This window comes from Cyclopterus lumpus, chromosome 6 (genome assembly GCF_009769545.1).
Source record: "Cyclopterus lumpus isolate fCycLum1 chromosome 6, fCycLum1.pri, whole genome shotgun sequence".
Lineage (NCBI taxonomy): Eukaryota > Metazoa > Chordata > Actinopteri > Perciformes > Cyclopteridae > Cyclopterus > Cyclopterus lumpus.
The window spans coordinates 14,517,634-14,534,382 of NC_046971.1; the positions used below are offsets into that span (position 1 = coordinate 14,517,634).

General features: G+C 40.5%; 2 protein-coding genes across 2 annotated transcripts in view; one reads left to right on the forward strand and one right to left on the reverse strand.

Annotated features, from left to right (window-relative positions):
* The window catches only part of mapk8ip2 (mitogen-activated protein kinase 8 interacting protein 2), a 29,043-nt gene extending 14,562 nt beyond the window's left edge, over positions 1-14,481 (reverse strand). Inside the window, exons 1-2 of the mRNA XM_034535351.1 lie at positions 14,417-14,481; positions 3,599-3,704 (exon numbers count right to left, since the gene is read on the reverse strand). Of these exons, the coding sequence (XP_034391242.1) occupies positions 3,599-3,704; positions 14,417-14,481 (171 nt within the window). The remainder of the gene's footprint in view (positions 1-3,598; positions 3,705-14,416) is intronic.
* On the forward strand, positions 5,359-8,116 carry LOC117732419 (gastricsin-like). The gene is made up of 9 exons (XM_034535352.1): positions 5,359-5,414; positions 5,582-5,723; positions 5,830-5,947; positions 6,312-6,430; positions 6,764-6,963; positions 7,085-7,198; positions 7,349-7,496; positions 7,755-7,853; positions 7,952-8,116. Exons 1-9 carry the CDS (start codon positions 5,359-5,361, stop codon positions 8,114-8,116), a joined length of 1,161 nt encoding a protein of 386 aa, XP_034391243.1.
* Positions 14,482-16,749: the final 2,268 nt, after the last annotated feature.

The window sequence follows — 16,749 nt, forward strand, 5'->3', positions numbered from 1 at the left end:
GCATAGCAGGGAGGGAAGGGAAGACACATGGGAGGGAGGGAGGGAAGGAGGAAGGGAGGGAAGGAGGTTGTCTCTGCATAGCAGCAAACTGCACTGGGTCACCCACCCTCTGCTGCAGCTGTGGCTCCACGCCACCACCATAAAACATTTATAGAGAGAGAGAGAGAGAGAGAGAGGGAGAGAGAGAGGATATGAGATAATAGTTCTTGGAAATTGTGTAATTAAGGTCTAAGCTTGTCGGACATGTGGGTTGATACAGCTAATGACTCAATTATTTGCATACACTTGATAACACAGTACGTTGATTAGGATGCTTGGAAGTGCTACTTAGAATATGTATTATATGCCGAGGAGTTTCATGAATGTTTGCGATTTGCTCAGATCCAGTATGTATTATGATGATCTGATCATCAGAGTACATGGAGAACGCTTCCTTCTGTTCACTAAAGCCATGCATGTTTCTCATTTTGTCCCTGGTATTATAATATGGTATACAAGGCTTACTGCAGTCATCACAGACTGTGAGTGCTGGTAGCTTTGATAAAAAACCCTGAGCTACAGAGGCTTGCATAAGACAAAAATTGACATAATTTACAGCAACCTGAACACCTCACCCGCTCTTTCCATCTCTCCACCAGCCCTCCCCATATTCACCCCTCAGCCCCTTTCTCAGTTCTCCCCTGTGTCCCTTTTGGAGTTCTCTTCCTTCACAACAGGAATGAGAAGCTCCACCTGTATCCTGGATCCTATACCATCTACTCTCACCAAGGAATGTCTCCCAGCCATTGCTCCACTCATCGTAGCAATAATTAACTCCTCCCTCAACTCCGGCTCAGTCCCCGACACACTTAAACTGGCTGCTGTCACCCCCATCCTCAAGAAACCTGGGCTCGACCCTGAGACCATGAGCAATTTCCGGCCCATCTCAAATCTTCCCTTCAAAATACTGGAACGCATCTTTCCAACGATCTGTTCGAGCCATTTCAATCTGGTTTCCGCTCACAGCACAGCACCGAAACAGCCCTTCTCAAAGTCACCAATGACCTCCTCCTCTCCTCAGACTCTGGCCACCTCAACATTCTCCTTCTCCTGGATCTTACTGCAGCCTTCGACACCATCAACCACAACATCCTTCTCTCCCGCCTCGAATCGTCCCTCAACATCAACGGAACTGCTCTCTCCTGGCTCAAATCATATCTAACAAACAGACAACAATTCATCAGCATTAACAACTGCACCTCCTCCACTGCTCCTCTGTCTCAGGGCGTCCCCCAAGGTTCGGTGCTTGGTCCTCTTCTATTCATCCTCTACCTGCTCCCGCTTGGAAACATTATACGTCATCACAGTCTCCTCTTCCACTGCTACGCTGATGATGTCCAGCTCTACCTCTCCGCCATTAACCCTACTACTCACTCCACGCTGACCAACTGCCTCACTGACATTGAATCATGGATGCAAACCAATTTTCTCAAACTAAACTGATAAATTGGATATGATCATCATCGGCCCCAAATCTCTCACCAAAACCAGTCACAACTTCTGCCTCACCATCAACAACTCCACTCTGTCTCCCTCCTCACAAATCCGCAACCTCGGAGTCATGTTTGACAGCAACCTCTTATTTGAACTTCACATCAAACAAATCTGCCTTCTTCCACCTAAAAAACATTGCCTGTCTCTGCCCATCACTTTCCTCATCTGCTGCTGAAACTTTAATCCACGCCAGAATCGACTATTGCAATAGTATTCTTTATGGCACATCTTCCAAAATCCTAAACAAACTCCAATACATCCAGAACTCGCCTGCTCACCCACCCCTGTTCTCCAGAACCTTCACTGGCTCCCCGTCCCACAACGGATCTACTACAAAATCCTTCTCCTCACTCACAAAGCCCTCCATAGTCAGGCCCCCTCCTACCTCACCGACCTGCTCCACCACCACACTCCATCCCGTCGGCTCCGCTCCTCTGATGCCGATCTCCTGTCCATCCCACATAGGACCAAGCACCGGACGTGGGGTGACAGAGCCTTCTCCATATCTGCCCCCTCCCTCTGGAACTCTCTCCCCAAAACTCATCCGAGACTGCACTGATCTTTCCATATTCAAATCGCAAATCAAAACCCACCTGTTCAGAACTGTGTGATTGTTTGCTCTGTTCTTATTATTTTTATTTATTAGGGTCCGAGCAACTAACAAAGTCCCTATTAGTTTTACCTATAATTTTTGTTATTCTTATTTTTTTAGCTTTTAGGATGTTATAATTATGTTATGTAAAGTGTCTTTGAGTACCACGAACAGCGCTATATAAATTAAATGGATTATTATTATTATTATAAATGACAACAAATTCTGTCAAAAAACAGCCATAACATATATATTAATATTATTGTCCACTTTCACTGTGTTAAATCTTTCAAACAAACATAAATACCAAGTGTTTGTATATGTTAGGGATTTTAACCCTTTAAATCCCTGTCTGAATTATGTGTTAATTTGTTTCAATGTACAAAATTCATCCTGGATCTTTTAGAGGACAATTATCAGAGGATAGGACATGTCAATGTCAATTAGCAACAACATTGTTTTTGTTTGTATTTTGCTCAGTGTCAGATTTAGAAAAACACACTCTTGGTATCTCAGAAGACAAATGTGTCCTCTAGTTAAATGGCTATAAAAATACAATATATCAATATTATTCTCCACTTTGACGAGTTAATTTTTTAAACTAACATTAGCACTGATCATAACAACCGAACATTTATTAATTTTCAGAATGTTCACCCTTTTAAATCCCAGGTTTTGAGATGATGTGACTATTTAAATGAAAAGATACATAGTTGCTAATTTATAGTCCTTTTAAAATGCCTATTATTGCTTTAGTATTAGTCATATTACCCTTCAAAGTTGTAAGGCTTCTAAGTATTAAAACCATTCAAGTTGTTACCTTCCAATAACCTCTTACCTTATTTTACTCTATGGTGGAAACTAGTAACACTAAAATGTTGAAGCCAGAGCTCTATATTAAAAGTCTGAGATAATATAAAGTACACTGTTATACTGTAATGGATGTGAGATTAGGTTTCAATGGGGACATTTTTGTCCTTAAGGAGAGTGTGTTTTGGCTAAACGGTTTATTATAGACTTATTATAGAAGCCGAGGTTAAACTTCTCAAATTTAAAGAAAACTCACAACCGTATCAAATTGTATTACATTTGCATTACCACAGATAAAATGATCATGAAATGAAAACTGAAAAAAAAAAAAAAAATCCATAGTGAGGCACAAGGATTAAATACATCACACTTTTCAGCTCATTCTGACTAAAGCTTGCTCCTACGCTTGCCATTTTCTGCTTGTATTACCTGCAGATTGATGCATTAATGAACTACTGTGTTATAAGAATTTCCTCAAAGCAACCTTAGAGGAGCAAGACAGAAAAAAATCCATCATTCCAAAAGGTTTACAAGTCATACACTATTCACAGTTTGCAAACAGTAAAACAACATGCACTGTACTCACGTCCGTTTGCGTTATCACAAAAGATGCGAGCAACGGTCAAATTGAATTAATAACATAAAAACAAAGGAGGGGCTCACCTTCTCATATGGATCAGAGTCATAGTTGAGTCCGATCCCACAGTCATCTGTAATTTCAGAGAGATCTTCATCATCAAACTCCTCCAAGCTGATGTCGTGGGCTGGCCTGGAAACACATGAGAGACAGTACATTCACTACATGTTCTGTACCGGCAATATTCCTGTTTCATCGGTGAACACTCTAGAGAGGAATTTCTCATTAAATGATGCCCACACACTGAGACACTCTTCTAACTCGTGGACTGTCGCTGTCTACCTGCGCCCCAGTCACATATACTGGACAGAAGCAGCCACACACCCACGTTCCCTTATTACAATCCACACTAACAAGATGAGACACATAATCAGAGGTGCTGAATGACAACAGCAACACATAAAGTACTGCGATTAAATGCCAATATTTCAAATAAAGTTGGCTCAATTTGATCAAACAAGATTTGAATGGTATTAACAGAGTTGTCAGCGAATCGTTGTCAGTTGCCTCTTGCACCTGAGTTTCTGAACTTCGGCATCACACGCAGGGAGGTGTATATGTTTCTTCAATGAGCTGCTCTCATTACAGCAGTTAGCTCGCTGTGTGTTGAAGGAAATGCTGCATTGCAGCTTTGCTTCAAAGAAATGGACAGTGCATATTATGTATGGATGTGAGCTTACATCACACAGTCATATAGGGTCCTGTAAACACAATGTCATTGGTGCCATGGAGAAAATGAGGACGTGTTGATGCATCTAAAAGTGTAACAAAAGGGGGTCATGAAAGAGTCACTGTAATCAGAGCGCCCCCCCCCCCCCCCCCCCCCCCCCCCTGCTACTAGTCTGCTTTAATGTACAAGGTGCTACTGATTCAGGGAAAGTACAAAGCTAATTATGGCAGAGATCAAGAGTAACTATGCCTGTTAAAAGCCTTTGGTCAATTAATTCAGTCGAAGCACACACACAGTTTTATAAGCTGCATGTCCTACAGCTTAACAAAGGAAAAAAAGTTATCAAAAGGTAAACAATATTAAGCTGAACCGGTTTTGATAAAACGGTGTGGTTAAGCTGCTACTGATACTGAAGCCTTTATATAACTCCTTATTTTTCCTTACGGAAAATTACCGTTAGACACAAGCTATTAACTTTGACCTTGCTGTTGATATATATTATCTAATTGGATAGAAAATGTACAAAAGATGCAAGTTGAGGATTTTCAACAGTTTGTAGACATTTTTTTGTTGGCAACTAAGGAGGGCTTATTACAAAATGCTAAGTCAGAGTTCAGTACTCGGCATATATTTTCGTAAACAACAATTCACACACATTCATCATAATTATTTATTTATTTATTTAAATCCGATTCCTCCATAACTTATTGATTTTCGTCTAGAACAGGCAATATTCAGCTATTAGAATAAGAATTAAGTACTTTACTTAAAGAGACAAATTCAAATACTCAGATGAGTTATTCAATGAGGCCATTAGAATATTCCATCAGATATACCCAAATGAATAACATCTTATTATGCCCTTGTTCTATAATATATTTGGTTAGGAGGTCTTTGGCTGTGTGTGTGGAGTGTTACAATAACAGGGGGTTGTGTATATTTAATTAATGTGAGATGTCAAGTATGTAGCTTCTAAGAGAAAGGCTTTAGGGGTCACCCTGCCTGAGCTGATATGACTGAAGTTTTGATAACGCTCTAGCTGATAAACATTGTGTATATAAAGACTGTTCAGATCCAAGTAGAGGTGCATCCATTCAGGAGTGTTCAAGAGGGATCATGAAGTGCCTTGTTGCTGTTTTGGTCTGTGTGGTGCTCGCAGAGGGAATCATCAAGTAAGGACATTATATCTCTGTGATTTAAAATTTCCTGTTATGTGATAAATATATATATATTGTATCACAGATCTAAATCCTACTTTTGAAGATTTACTGCTAAAGTGACTGAAAGTGTAAGTCATCGGAAGTCAAATTCCTTGTCATTTTGCCTTCTCCTTCCTCAGGATCCCTCTGCAGAAGCACAAGTCCATGCGTGAGGCCCTGAGAGAAAAAGGAATCGAGCTGCCTTACCAGGATCCGGCTCTCAAGTACCAGGCTGATGAGTTTGCTGGCTCTGCCAACATGTACATCAATAACTACGCTGATGTAAGAAATCCTAGGTTTACGGCAGTTTTACATACTATTCACGGCATTGGCTGATGGGTTTGTTATATTCTGTTTCTCTCTTTCTTTACCTCAATGTCTTCCCCAGACCACCTACTATGGCGCCATCAGTATTGGAACACCCCCCCAGTCCTTCCAAGTGCTGTTTGACACTGGCTCTGCCAACCTGTGGGTGGACTCTGTCTACTGCAACACTCAGGCCTGCAGTGAGTACAAACTAACAGGCTGTTCACGACAAAATCCCTTATTTGTCACACTTTTCAGAACATATTTGCATGTGATGAACTCCTCCTGAGGACTTAAAGCTGATATAGGCCAAGCGTGCAGAACTAGTCATCCTATTTACAAGAGATTAGATACTGTACATACATGGGATTTAGAGTTCTAGCGTAATTACAGTCATGCCACTACGCATTTTCATTCTGTTGGTAAGTAAAGTAAGTTAAAATCTAAATTCAGCCGAGGATTTCTACAACCAAGTGATATATTTGAATGTCTCTGCAAGGCATGAGGACATGTTTGTGGAAATGGCTCCAGGGATAATCCCAATGTACGATGTGCGATTCACAGACGCACACACAAAGTTCAACCCTCAGCAGTCCTCTACCTACTCCCGCAAGGGACAGTCCATCTACCTGCCCTACGGAGCTGGAAGCCTCTATGGAGTCTTAGGATATGACACTGTCAATGTGAGTCAAACCCACCAAACAAACCAAGTACATCTGTTAACACTAGACTGGACTTGTTTTAGGAAGACAGAGAATTGCCAGAAAGCAGACATTTTCAAAATCACCCTAATTAGTGATGTCTCACACTGGTGTGGCCAAAGAAAGTGCCCATACACAAAAATCTAAAGTGCAGCAGCTTTTTATGTGTGTATTAAGTGTTAAATTAGCGAAAAATACAATAAAATATACATTTTTATAGACGCTGTCTACAATCATATAGGCTGAGGCTTGACAACGAAAACAGTCTATGAATTGGCATCTTACTCATCGTATTGCTGGGTTTTTGAACCATAGGTTGGCGGGATTGTGATCCATAACCAGGAGATCGGTCTGAGCACAAACGAGCCTGGTCAGGTCTTTGAGGTGGCAAAGTTTGACGGCATCCTCGGCCTGTCCTACCCAAGCATATCAGCTGGAGGAGCAACGCCTGTCATGGACAACATGATTAATCAAAACCTGCTGAGTGTAAACATATTCGCTTTCTATCTATCCAGGTATAACTGCCACAAGACTTCTATTCAGTGCTGTAAAATATACAGTATGGACACACGGCCTCAGATGTTACTGTATGTCCACCCGGAGAGCTGATACGTTTTGTTTTGTTGTCTGGTATAGAGGACAGCAGGGCAGTGTGCTCTCTTTTGGAGGAGTGGACAACAGCATGTACAAGGGCCAGATCCACTGGACCTCTGTGACCTCTGAAACCTACTGGCAGATTGGTGTTGATGGGTTGGTGCTTTTCAACATTTCATCAACATGAAATGTCTAATGATCTTCTGATAACTACTGAGTATTGCTGCCTTGATTAGTGGTCCTTTTTTTGTTCTATTAAGACTGCAGGAAAAAACAAAAACTCTTGGCATATGTGGTGCATTGCAGATTCAAGATCAATGATGAAGTCACCACCTGGTGCTCTCAGGGCTGCCAGTCCATTGTGGACACTGGAACCTCCACACTGACGGCCCCAAGCCAGTTTCTGGGTTCCATCATGCAGGCCATTGGAGCTCAGCAGAACCAGTATGGACGGGTGAGACAAATGGATAGACAGACAAACATGCTCACACTGAGTCACCCTTATTAATCCTCATAAAGATACAGTTCTTTCCACAGGCTGCACCTTTTAAAGGTCATTTTGAGCAGTGGAGGTCAAGGTCACAAAACAAACCTGTACAAGAAAAGAGAAGAAGCATGAATGTTATCAAACATTCTACAAATTGGGCCAGTTTGTTTTGGTCTGAGTTTCTGTCGCTCTCAAACATTATCTCTTCATTGTCTCGATTTCTAGTACATGGTGGACTGCAGCCAGCTCGACAACCTGCCAACTTTCAGCTTTATTATCAGCGGCGTGTCTTTCCCTCTGACTCCTTCTGCTTACATCAGTCAGGTAAGTTACCACATGCATGCATAACATACCCTTTTTTTGTATTTGTTTGTGTGCGTGCAACTTTATAAACAATTCCAATCTCCCGTCTCCACCTCCAGCACTACCAGAATGGATACCAGTTCTGCTCAGTGGACATCGCCCCCACATACCTTCCCTCTCGGGATGGCCAGCCCCTGTGGATCTTTGGAGATGTGTTCCTCAGAGAGTACTACTCCATCTATGACCGCATCAACAACAGTCTCGGCTTTGCTGAAGCTGTCTAAGTTTCCTCAGCGTAACCTAACCTGACCGTCATCCTGATCCGTGTCCCCTCAAACCGTGCCAAGAACGTGAGGCTTTGGTTCATCTAAAACATCTGTTCTGGGATATATTGTTATGCAGCATTATACAAAGACAAAGCACGTCTTTTATTGTACATCCTCAAATTGGTGTACAGATTTAGTTGGATTTGTATATTTAAAACAGAAAAGAATTAAAATTGCATAATTCTCAAGCAGAATAAAAGTTAAAATACAAGTGTTTTAATATTTAATCTTTATAAATGAACACTTATTATCGTCACAGCACATCTCCTGTGCTGAGGGTCATCAAAGGGGTTTCCCGCCCTTTATTATTAACCTTGAGCTTCTGTCCCTTTGTGTCTAATTAATTCCGAAAACTGGTGGCCTTTTTAAATGTCCTTCAATCCTGGGACTCATTATGATATATAGCTAAAATTATGGATAAAAACATATTCCATTGCTATTATTTTGACTGATATTTGCAATATGAAAAGGAATAATAATTTGTACAGCATGGTTCTCATTGTCAATGAAAAACTTATCATTATGGTGTGATTTTTTGAGGATCTGTACCAAATAATTATATTTTAATGTGTGCGCAGGACAACAATATTTAATGTAAATGGTATTTTGACACACAGTTCGACTTTCCAAATATTGCACCTCCTATGATTTGAAAATTGCTGACGGCTATATTGCAATTCAATAATAAATATTTTAATTGTGCTGCTCTAATTAAAACTGAGATTTTGAGTGCTTGTTTTTGCTACACATAAACTGTGATTAAATCATGATAAATATTATTTGAGATGAAAAAGGTCTTCGTAAAATAGATTATATAGCGTTAAATAGACTTGAGTTACCTTATGGCACTGGTGCCATTGCGAGGTTACTTGTGCCAGACATTGTGAGACAACAATGTGTTATTATATTATTTCTTCACATTCATGACAACATGAAAGTGGTGTAAACTCTGGGGGCAGTCTGTAGGTTTATGACTAAGGCTTCAAGACCGTTCCAAATGAACGCACACACAAGCAGACGAGCCACCAAAACTACCTTCCCATCTGTCAAAATATATGTCTTAACCAAACCTGGAGAAATAAGGTCACTAATGAGCTCCTTACCCATCCAAGCCTTCAGGGAAGCTGTATTTGTACGTGTAGATGTGTATGTGGGTGTGATTACACAACATCGGTATAGTTGTATCCAAGGCGGATGTCACCACCACACAAGTGGAGCAAAGTCCTATGTTCTGTTTCTGGATGAAGGCTTGGGGAGTTATGGAGGAATAGTTCAGCTAGACAAGGAGGGAGGAATAAGAGAATCATGTAGACATGTTGAATTCAAAAGGTTTAAGTGCACAGGAGAAATACAAATCTTTGTTTGCTTCATGGCATGAAGCAACCTGCCACTCCAGGTAAAATGCATAGCACAAGCTGTAGAGCAGTCATTCCCAATGATTAGGTCGGGACACACAGGTGGGTCACAGGAGATTGCAATATGGTAACCAAATATATTTGATTATTTGAACATAATATATTTGAATTCTTCCATCCAAATTTATTTCTGCAGTACACCTTTGAGCCACAATCCGCACAACACATTGTTAATATCATTTTAGAAAGAAGTATAAACTGCCGTATTTCCAATTCAAAATCTTCATAGTGTTTACTTAAAAGATGTTCATATTTTTCAAATACCTTTTTCAATGTTGTGAAGGGAAGTGTAGCTCCACTAACTAAATTCCATTTTCTTCCGCTGTACTGGAGTGGAGGCAGAAATCTCAACCAGATATCAAAAAACCTGGATTACAAAAACTCACATCACAAATGTGTGGCTACACATCCCAAAAGGTCATTGAGAAAATGTGGATGAACTGGGCCTTCATTATTGTCTGACATTTGTCTTTTGCCTTTTCTGGTGTCCTCTGTTGCTCTCTATTATGCTGTATTCCCAGACTCCATTTTGTTTGTGTGCTCATCTGCTTAGTGTTGGAGTTCTCCTGTAGATCTGCAATGCACGTCACAACAGCGTGTGGCCCCATTTCCCCTAAACTGCAAAACCTAAGAATGTGTGTCAATTAAATAGCTGCAGAGGGAAAACACCCACTGTCCAAATACGCAAACAAACATACACTTCATATACATGCACATACAAACCAGTTATTTTCTCTTGAATGGTTTATGTCCCTTTCTGAAATACTCTGTCTGATTTTGATTTGGTGAGATGCATCCACTACTGCAGTGTCAACATGTCATGTCCATGTTTCTGCGTGATGTTTAGACAGCATCCAAGTGAGTGTGCAGTTCCTGTCATACCATGTTGTGTACAGCCCGCTGCTTATCCGACAGCACACTGTGACATCCCTTGCATTCACTCCAGCACTGCTTGTGATCATTCTCAATAATTAGGATGTGAAGCTGAGGCTTACCACTCATACCACTCTTCACCCTGGTGCAGAAAAAAAGACCTGTATCACATCAGTCTCTACCTCTTCTAGAAAGTGATATGCTGAGCAAAATGAGAATCAAGTCAGCACAAAATTACCATTCACTGGTGCCGGTCATGTTGCTGCAATAGCACACCCACCACTGCTAAGGTTTTGCTCCCATCTCTGTGTGTCTGCAGGTATGCTCCTTCTTTTAATTTTCTGCCTGCTGTTCTCAGGCTCAAACAATCTATCCAGCCCACATTTGTACAAACCGTTATTCTCAGCCGTCTCTAATATCAGAATTAGAATCAGAAACTTTTAATAGCCAAGTAGGTTTACACCTACAAGGAACTTAGCGTGGTGGGTGGTGCAACATAGGACGTCAGACATAACAAACAACAACAAGCAACAACAGTAGACAACAAATAAACAATCAGCAAAGTGCAGACCGGAAATAGTCAAACCAGCACACTGTCATCTTAACTTATATATATATATATATATATATATATATATATATATATATATATATATATATATATTATAATAATTTGTAATAACAGATGTCCATAGTCAAAAAAAAAAAAGACCAAAATAAGAATATGAGAAGAAAGGAAAAAGCCAGTGTAATTAAGCTGCCTTTCAACCATCAGTTCCTGCTTCCCCGTAACATCATTATCTTCAAAAGCCAAGGACATCTGATGTGGTTTATACTGACTCATTAACAAGATCCATTTCCCAGGCTTTTTACCTTACATCAAACTTCAGTGAGACACACACACACACACACACAAACACATACACATGAGTCATACATTTAACCTAATGAAGCACTTTCTGTTGTCTGTCACATCCAAACCTGCAGATTACGCCATCTTTGAACCAAAGCTGGAGATCATGCATCGGTTTGCTCAGCGCTGGTGATTTTAAGTTGATTTGGTTGTGTTTGAATTCATGAAGCCATCTGGTGTAAAGCTAATTCTGCTGATGGGAAACGATCACTGGAGTCATTTTGATGGAAAACAAACCTCATGGACTGCGTAAATAGTGAAAGCAGGAGAGAGAGAGAGGGAGAGAGAGAGAGAAATACAGCAGGAGGGAGGCAGGAATGGAAAGCTTAAGCTAAAATGAATCTGTATTTGATTTAAGCGTCTTACCCCATGGTAACCATACCCACCACTCAAACAACACTCTAAGAGTCAGAGGGCAAAAGTAGAATATCAACTGCTAAACATCAGAAGGACGCTTTCTGGAAATGTTTTAGTAGTCTAGTTTTCAAAATATCGATGTACTATGAAGGAATACAACTGAGGTTTGACAGAATTATATCAGATCTTTAAATATGTTATCAAGTTGTATAATAAAATCCTATCCAAAACCTTTCAAATCCATTTTTTAATCAAGGGCTGCAAGTCAAGTTTATTTCCATTATTGATATCAGTAATCTGACAATTATTTGATTTATTGATCATTACTCAGAAAGAAGTGAAAAATGTCTCTCGTCGTTTCCTAGAGCCCAAAGCAATGGCTTCAAATGTCTTGCTTGTCTAATCAACAGTTGACAATCTAAATAAAATTATTTTATTGTCACAGAAGACTAGGAAAACCAGAAAATACCCACATTTGAGAGGCTGTAACCAGGCAATTGTTGCAATTTTTCAAATATGTTGTATTGGAATGAACAAATTGATTAAGATGAATAAAAGGTGAAGAAATAACTTTGTATCTAAAAAAAACCTTAAACATATGACTGACAGAACCAGACAATAACCAGATAATGTAAATGTTTTGTAAATTGAAAATTCAAGTGGTGAAGAGCTGGTCAGCGATGTGTTGAAGTTATACACATTTAACCAACCAGATCCAAAATGGATCCCAAACACTCTTCTGAATGGCTTACATATTGCTTTTTTATTTTTTATTTTCTGTAGTGCCAATACTGACGCTCTGGAAAATCACATGTTTACTTTGTGTAATTTTATTTAACACTATCTAAAGTCACTACTGCAGATGTTTTTCTTAAAGCTTTTCTTTTGGTGGCATCTCTCTAATTCTTGGGCATGTGCCAGAGTATTTACACACGGCACAACACCTTCCCTTATGTAGGGTTTTAGGGGGCGTTACATATGCTAATAAACAACCACAAGCCTCCAATTTATGATCAAGTGGGATTCATCATTCAGCATACCAAGTAAGACCAGATCTGGATGGTTAAGAATGTTTGTTGCATCTCGAGTTGACTTCTCTTACTTTTTTTTCTAAACAGAAACTGAGGAGAAAATACAAGAGACATTTCAGATCATGTTCATATCTCTGTTTATGTTGGAGGGGATTTACTCACATAGTCTCTTCCCAACATAAATGAAATGTTACATCAACTGTAAAATGCATCATTTTGCTATACAGACTGATATGTATTCTTTGAGCTTTGTATTTATAGTGGAGAGAGAGGGATCCATCGGTGCAGGAGAAATTATAGTCCTTCATACATTTCTGAAGCTCAAGAGAGAAAGGCAGGCTCCCTTACGGATTATGTTGCCCATTGGAAACAGTGTTAAGGTTATGTAAGGCAGATTACTGTCCCACACCATCACACCACCGAACACTGTAATATTTCGTAGAAGTACATTATTAGTATTTCACAGTCTGAAATCGATGATTCATAGTTGACCCACAATAAACACAAATAATGTGTCTTGAATGCAAACAAAAGTAATTTAATTCATTAGAATGCAATTAATTAGTACCAAACTCATTGAATTAATGAGAGCAAGACTTTGGAGTCAGTGACAGAAGAAAGAAAATAGTTATTGCTATTATTTCTTTGATAAATAAAAGATAAATAAAGATAAGCTAGCTCCAGCTAATGTGCAATTTAAAATATTGATGTAATGGCCAAAGCCTGGCTCTGTGCTTTGAACTAAGGTCATTGGTAGTCATGCAAAAAATCCAGTCTATTGATCTGATATGATCTGTCCATGAGATGAAGCTTCAGTGTGTAACTAAATCCCCCTATTGGTGCATGTTGTGGATATAAAATCCACTGGGACCTGGCTTGCTAATGTGATTGCATTCTGTAAGGACATTGGACATGTGGAGGCAGACACAGGGACAATGAAATGTGGCATTATAGACTATGGGATTTGAGGAAGGCCTTGCATCAGCAGCAATATAGACAGGCCATTATTGCATATGGAAATTAAATAGAAATACAAGGATAGCTATCATGTTTCGACAACATATTCCTATACGCCTCAAAGCAAGGCAGATCTGAATATTGCAGCAACAAATAAAGAACCTTGGATAAAAATACTAGCTGCCACACTAATGCAGCACACGTTATTGATTTCTGGTAACAGCAGTAGATTACCATCTGCAATACACCATTTAATATTGTGTATTGCAGAGGTCACACCGTTTCAAACAACATCAGTAGGACTTCCGTAAATCATTGTTCAGCAACATGCCCTTGTCTGGTTGCACTCAACAGGGCGTGGGCCTCACACAGAGAATGCGCAAGGCGGCTGCCTGACGCGACAGTTTAAGATCCATCATTTGTCATCTATTTTCTTCATAATTAACAATATGGAACGCTGTCTTTCAAACAACTGACCATGATCAGCTGCAGCACCCATTGGCGCACAGGGAGGTAGCAGCAGGTAGCAGCAGGTTGGTAACACATATATATGAGACAAAACGCAGATTCAATATCCATGGTATTAAATCTGCGTTTTGTTGCATTCAACAAAACGCAGACATCATCATCTTGCTGTCATTTACTCCACTCATCAACCGTGTGCATTGTCCCCCATCATCCCCCCACTGTCGCTCTACATGTAAGCTCTTACCTGCAACCAGGAGGAGAGAGGGAATGGAAAGTGGATAGGGAAAACATCTCAGCCCTGTCCGCCATCTTCTTCCACAAATGACTCAGAGCAACTGTAGAAAAGCACGGAGGGAGTGCAGTCCATTCACAAGCACAGGGCAGAGGACAGACGCAGCCGTGGACAGAGATGTCTCTCTCCGCGGCCCCACAGATGCGCCCCTGGCCACAAGCCTTCAATCAGACGAGCCTGCTCAGCACCATCAAATCTGCAGTAAACCATCCACACAAGCAGGGGAGGGGAGGCTGTGCAGGCAGAAGGGATATTCAGGGGTTGCGCACAACACTGCGGAAATTAAAATACAATCCTGTGTCCCCCCCCCCTCCCCGAAATGTCCACGCAAAGCATACGCGTGCACAGTATGACCGCAGTCGTCTTTTTCCTCGTCAACTGTATGCTGCTGTAATGCTGCTGGAGACAAACAACGGATCCGCGCCAGCAGTGCGGAGACAGGCAGAGACAGAGGAGGAGGAGGAGGAGGAGGAGGAGGAGGAGGAGGAGGAGGAGGAGGAGGAGGAGGAGGAGGAGGAGGAGGAGGAGGAGGAGGAGGAGGAGGAGGAGGAGGATGGGGGGGGGGGGGGGGAGCACGGACGATACAACGTCAGTGCCGTTACCGTATGAGCAGGCTGTCCTGAGTGGACAATCAGCACAAACAAATACGTTTTTGTCAAGTGTTCAAATTATAATGACGTTATACCGACAGTGAAATTAGCAGCCAAAACGTGCGTTGAAAACTGCTTTCCAGAGTGAGGTCCGGGGATCCAGAGGCCCGGAGGGGGATCCAGGGCTTCCCCGGAAAAAGACATGCCTTCGAATTGTATTCAAGCCAGTGTTTTAGTATGGATAAGAGGGACTGCTTTTGTTTTTGTTGACCACATCCAACTTGTGTCAGTCAACTTGATCCTGATGTCCATAAACACAAAGGCAAAGAGACAGAAAAGGAGAACGGGTTGCAAGCAGGAGAGCACAGAGCTACAGAACATTATCCACAAAGAAAAGCACCGAGGCCCGCAGACAGGTTGAAACATATAGCGACAGTGGCAAAGGTTTGAATGAAAAAGAACTGGTCAATTCTTGAGACGCAAACGATTACACATAGGCCAGAAAATAAAATGCTAAACGAAAATCCCACAAGATAAGATACAAAACAAATTGAGTGCTGCATATAAAATGGCTGTGTGTTTTAGTTTAAAAACAATAAAGACCAATGTCCAGTGTTTATACTGCAACGTATATGCTACCACCGTCGAATACATTTCCATTATGTAAAGTCTAAAAACATGTGCCCTGGCATTCAATTTACCATTCATCACAATACGCCATACAGAATATAGCTTATGGTCTCTTTCAAAGAAAAAATAATTAGGATATTTTGCATTGAGATTGGCATTGCTTTAAGACGATCAGAGGCTTATGTTTGCAGTTTTCGCTTCCTTTTATTTACCACTGGATCACAGTGAACAATCAATCAGGGAAGCACACCTTAGACGTATTGACGCGTCATGTTGTACCGTGTTGTACTGTACAGTGTTGTATCCTGTTGGACCGTGTTGGACCCTGTTATACCCTGTTGTACCTTGTTGTACTGGGTTGTACATGTTGTACAGTGGTGTACCTGTTGTCTATGTTGTACCTGTTGTACCTTGTTGCACTGTGTTGTACCGTGTGGTACTGAAGAGTACTGTATATTGCTAAACTGCAGATTACCATCTTTGCCACTTGGGGGAGGTAAATATTAACTCACTGTCTGAAAAGCTGACGAGCATTGAACAGAACAAGTAAATAAATGAATGAAATGCTGGGTAAAGTCATTTTCACTTTAAATGTTCGCATTTACTAAATGTTTTTCTTATTTATTCAAATGTCTGTTAACTTTATGATGTTTACTAATAAGGAATCAAAGTACATTCTTCTAGTTATGTACTGATGGGGGGCAGCATCCAATTTATGAAAAAATAGCAAAAGGTTTGCCTTTTCTGTGATGGTTCTAATGAATGCCACAAGCCTCCTACCCACTCCATTAAATGGAAGGATTTACAGTCCATATGTGGTCCATATGTAATCAGTAGCATTAGACAGGAAAGTGTAAAGTAAGTTGCACTTCAATCATCTTTTGGTTATTAAAATTTTATTATGTTTTTGATATGTCAAATGTTAATTACATTTAATATAATAAATGTGGTTACTTTCCTTGTTTAAACTAAACTATTAACAAGAAGCAAATGGATAACATACAGACAGTTATGAACCAATAAGTCTGTTTATTTTAATGGCCAAAGCCATGGCAGAGAATTGAG

Excerpts from the sequence above, each read along its gene's own strand:
- LOC117732419 (XM_034535352.1), top strand. The coding sequence starts at position 5,359 with ATGAAGTGCCTTGTTGCTGTTTTGGTCTGTGTGGTGCTCGCAGAGGGA. Across the intron at positions 6,431-6,763 it reads TAGGATATGACACTGTCAAT|GTTGGCGGGATTGTGATCCA; the intron begins GTGAGTCAAACC and ends TTTGAACCATAG. Across the intron at positions 7,199-7,348 it reads TGGCAGATTGGTGTTGATGG|ATTCAAGATCAATGATGAAG; the intron begins GTTGGTGCTTTT and ends GGTGCATTGCAG.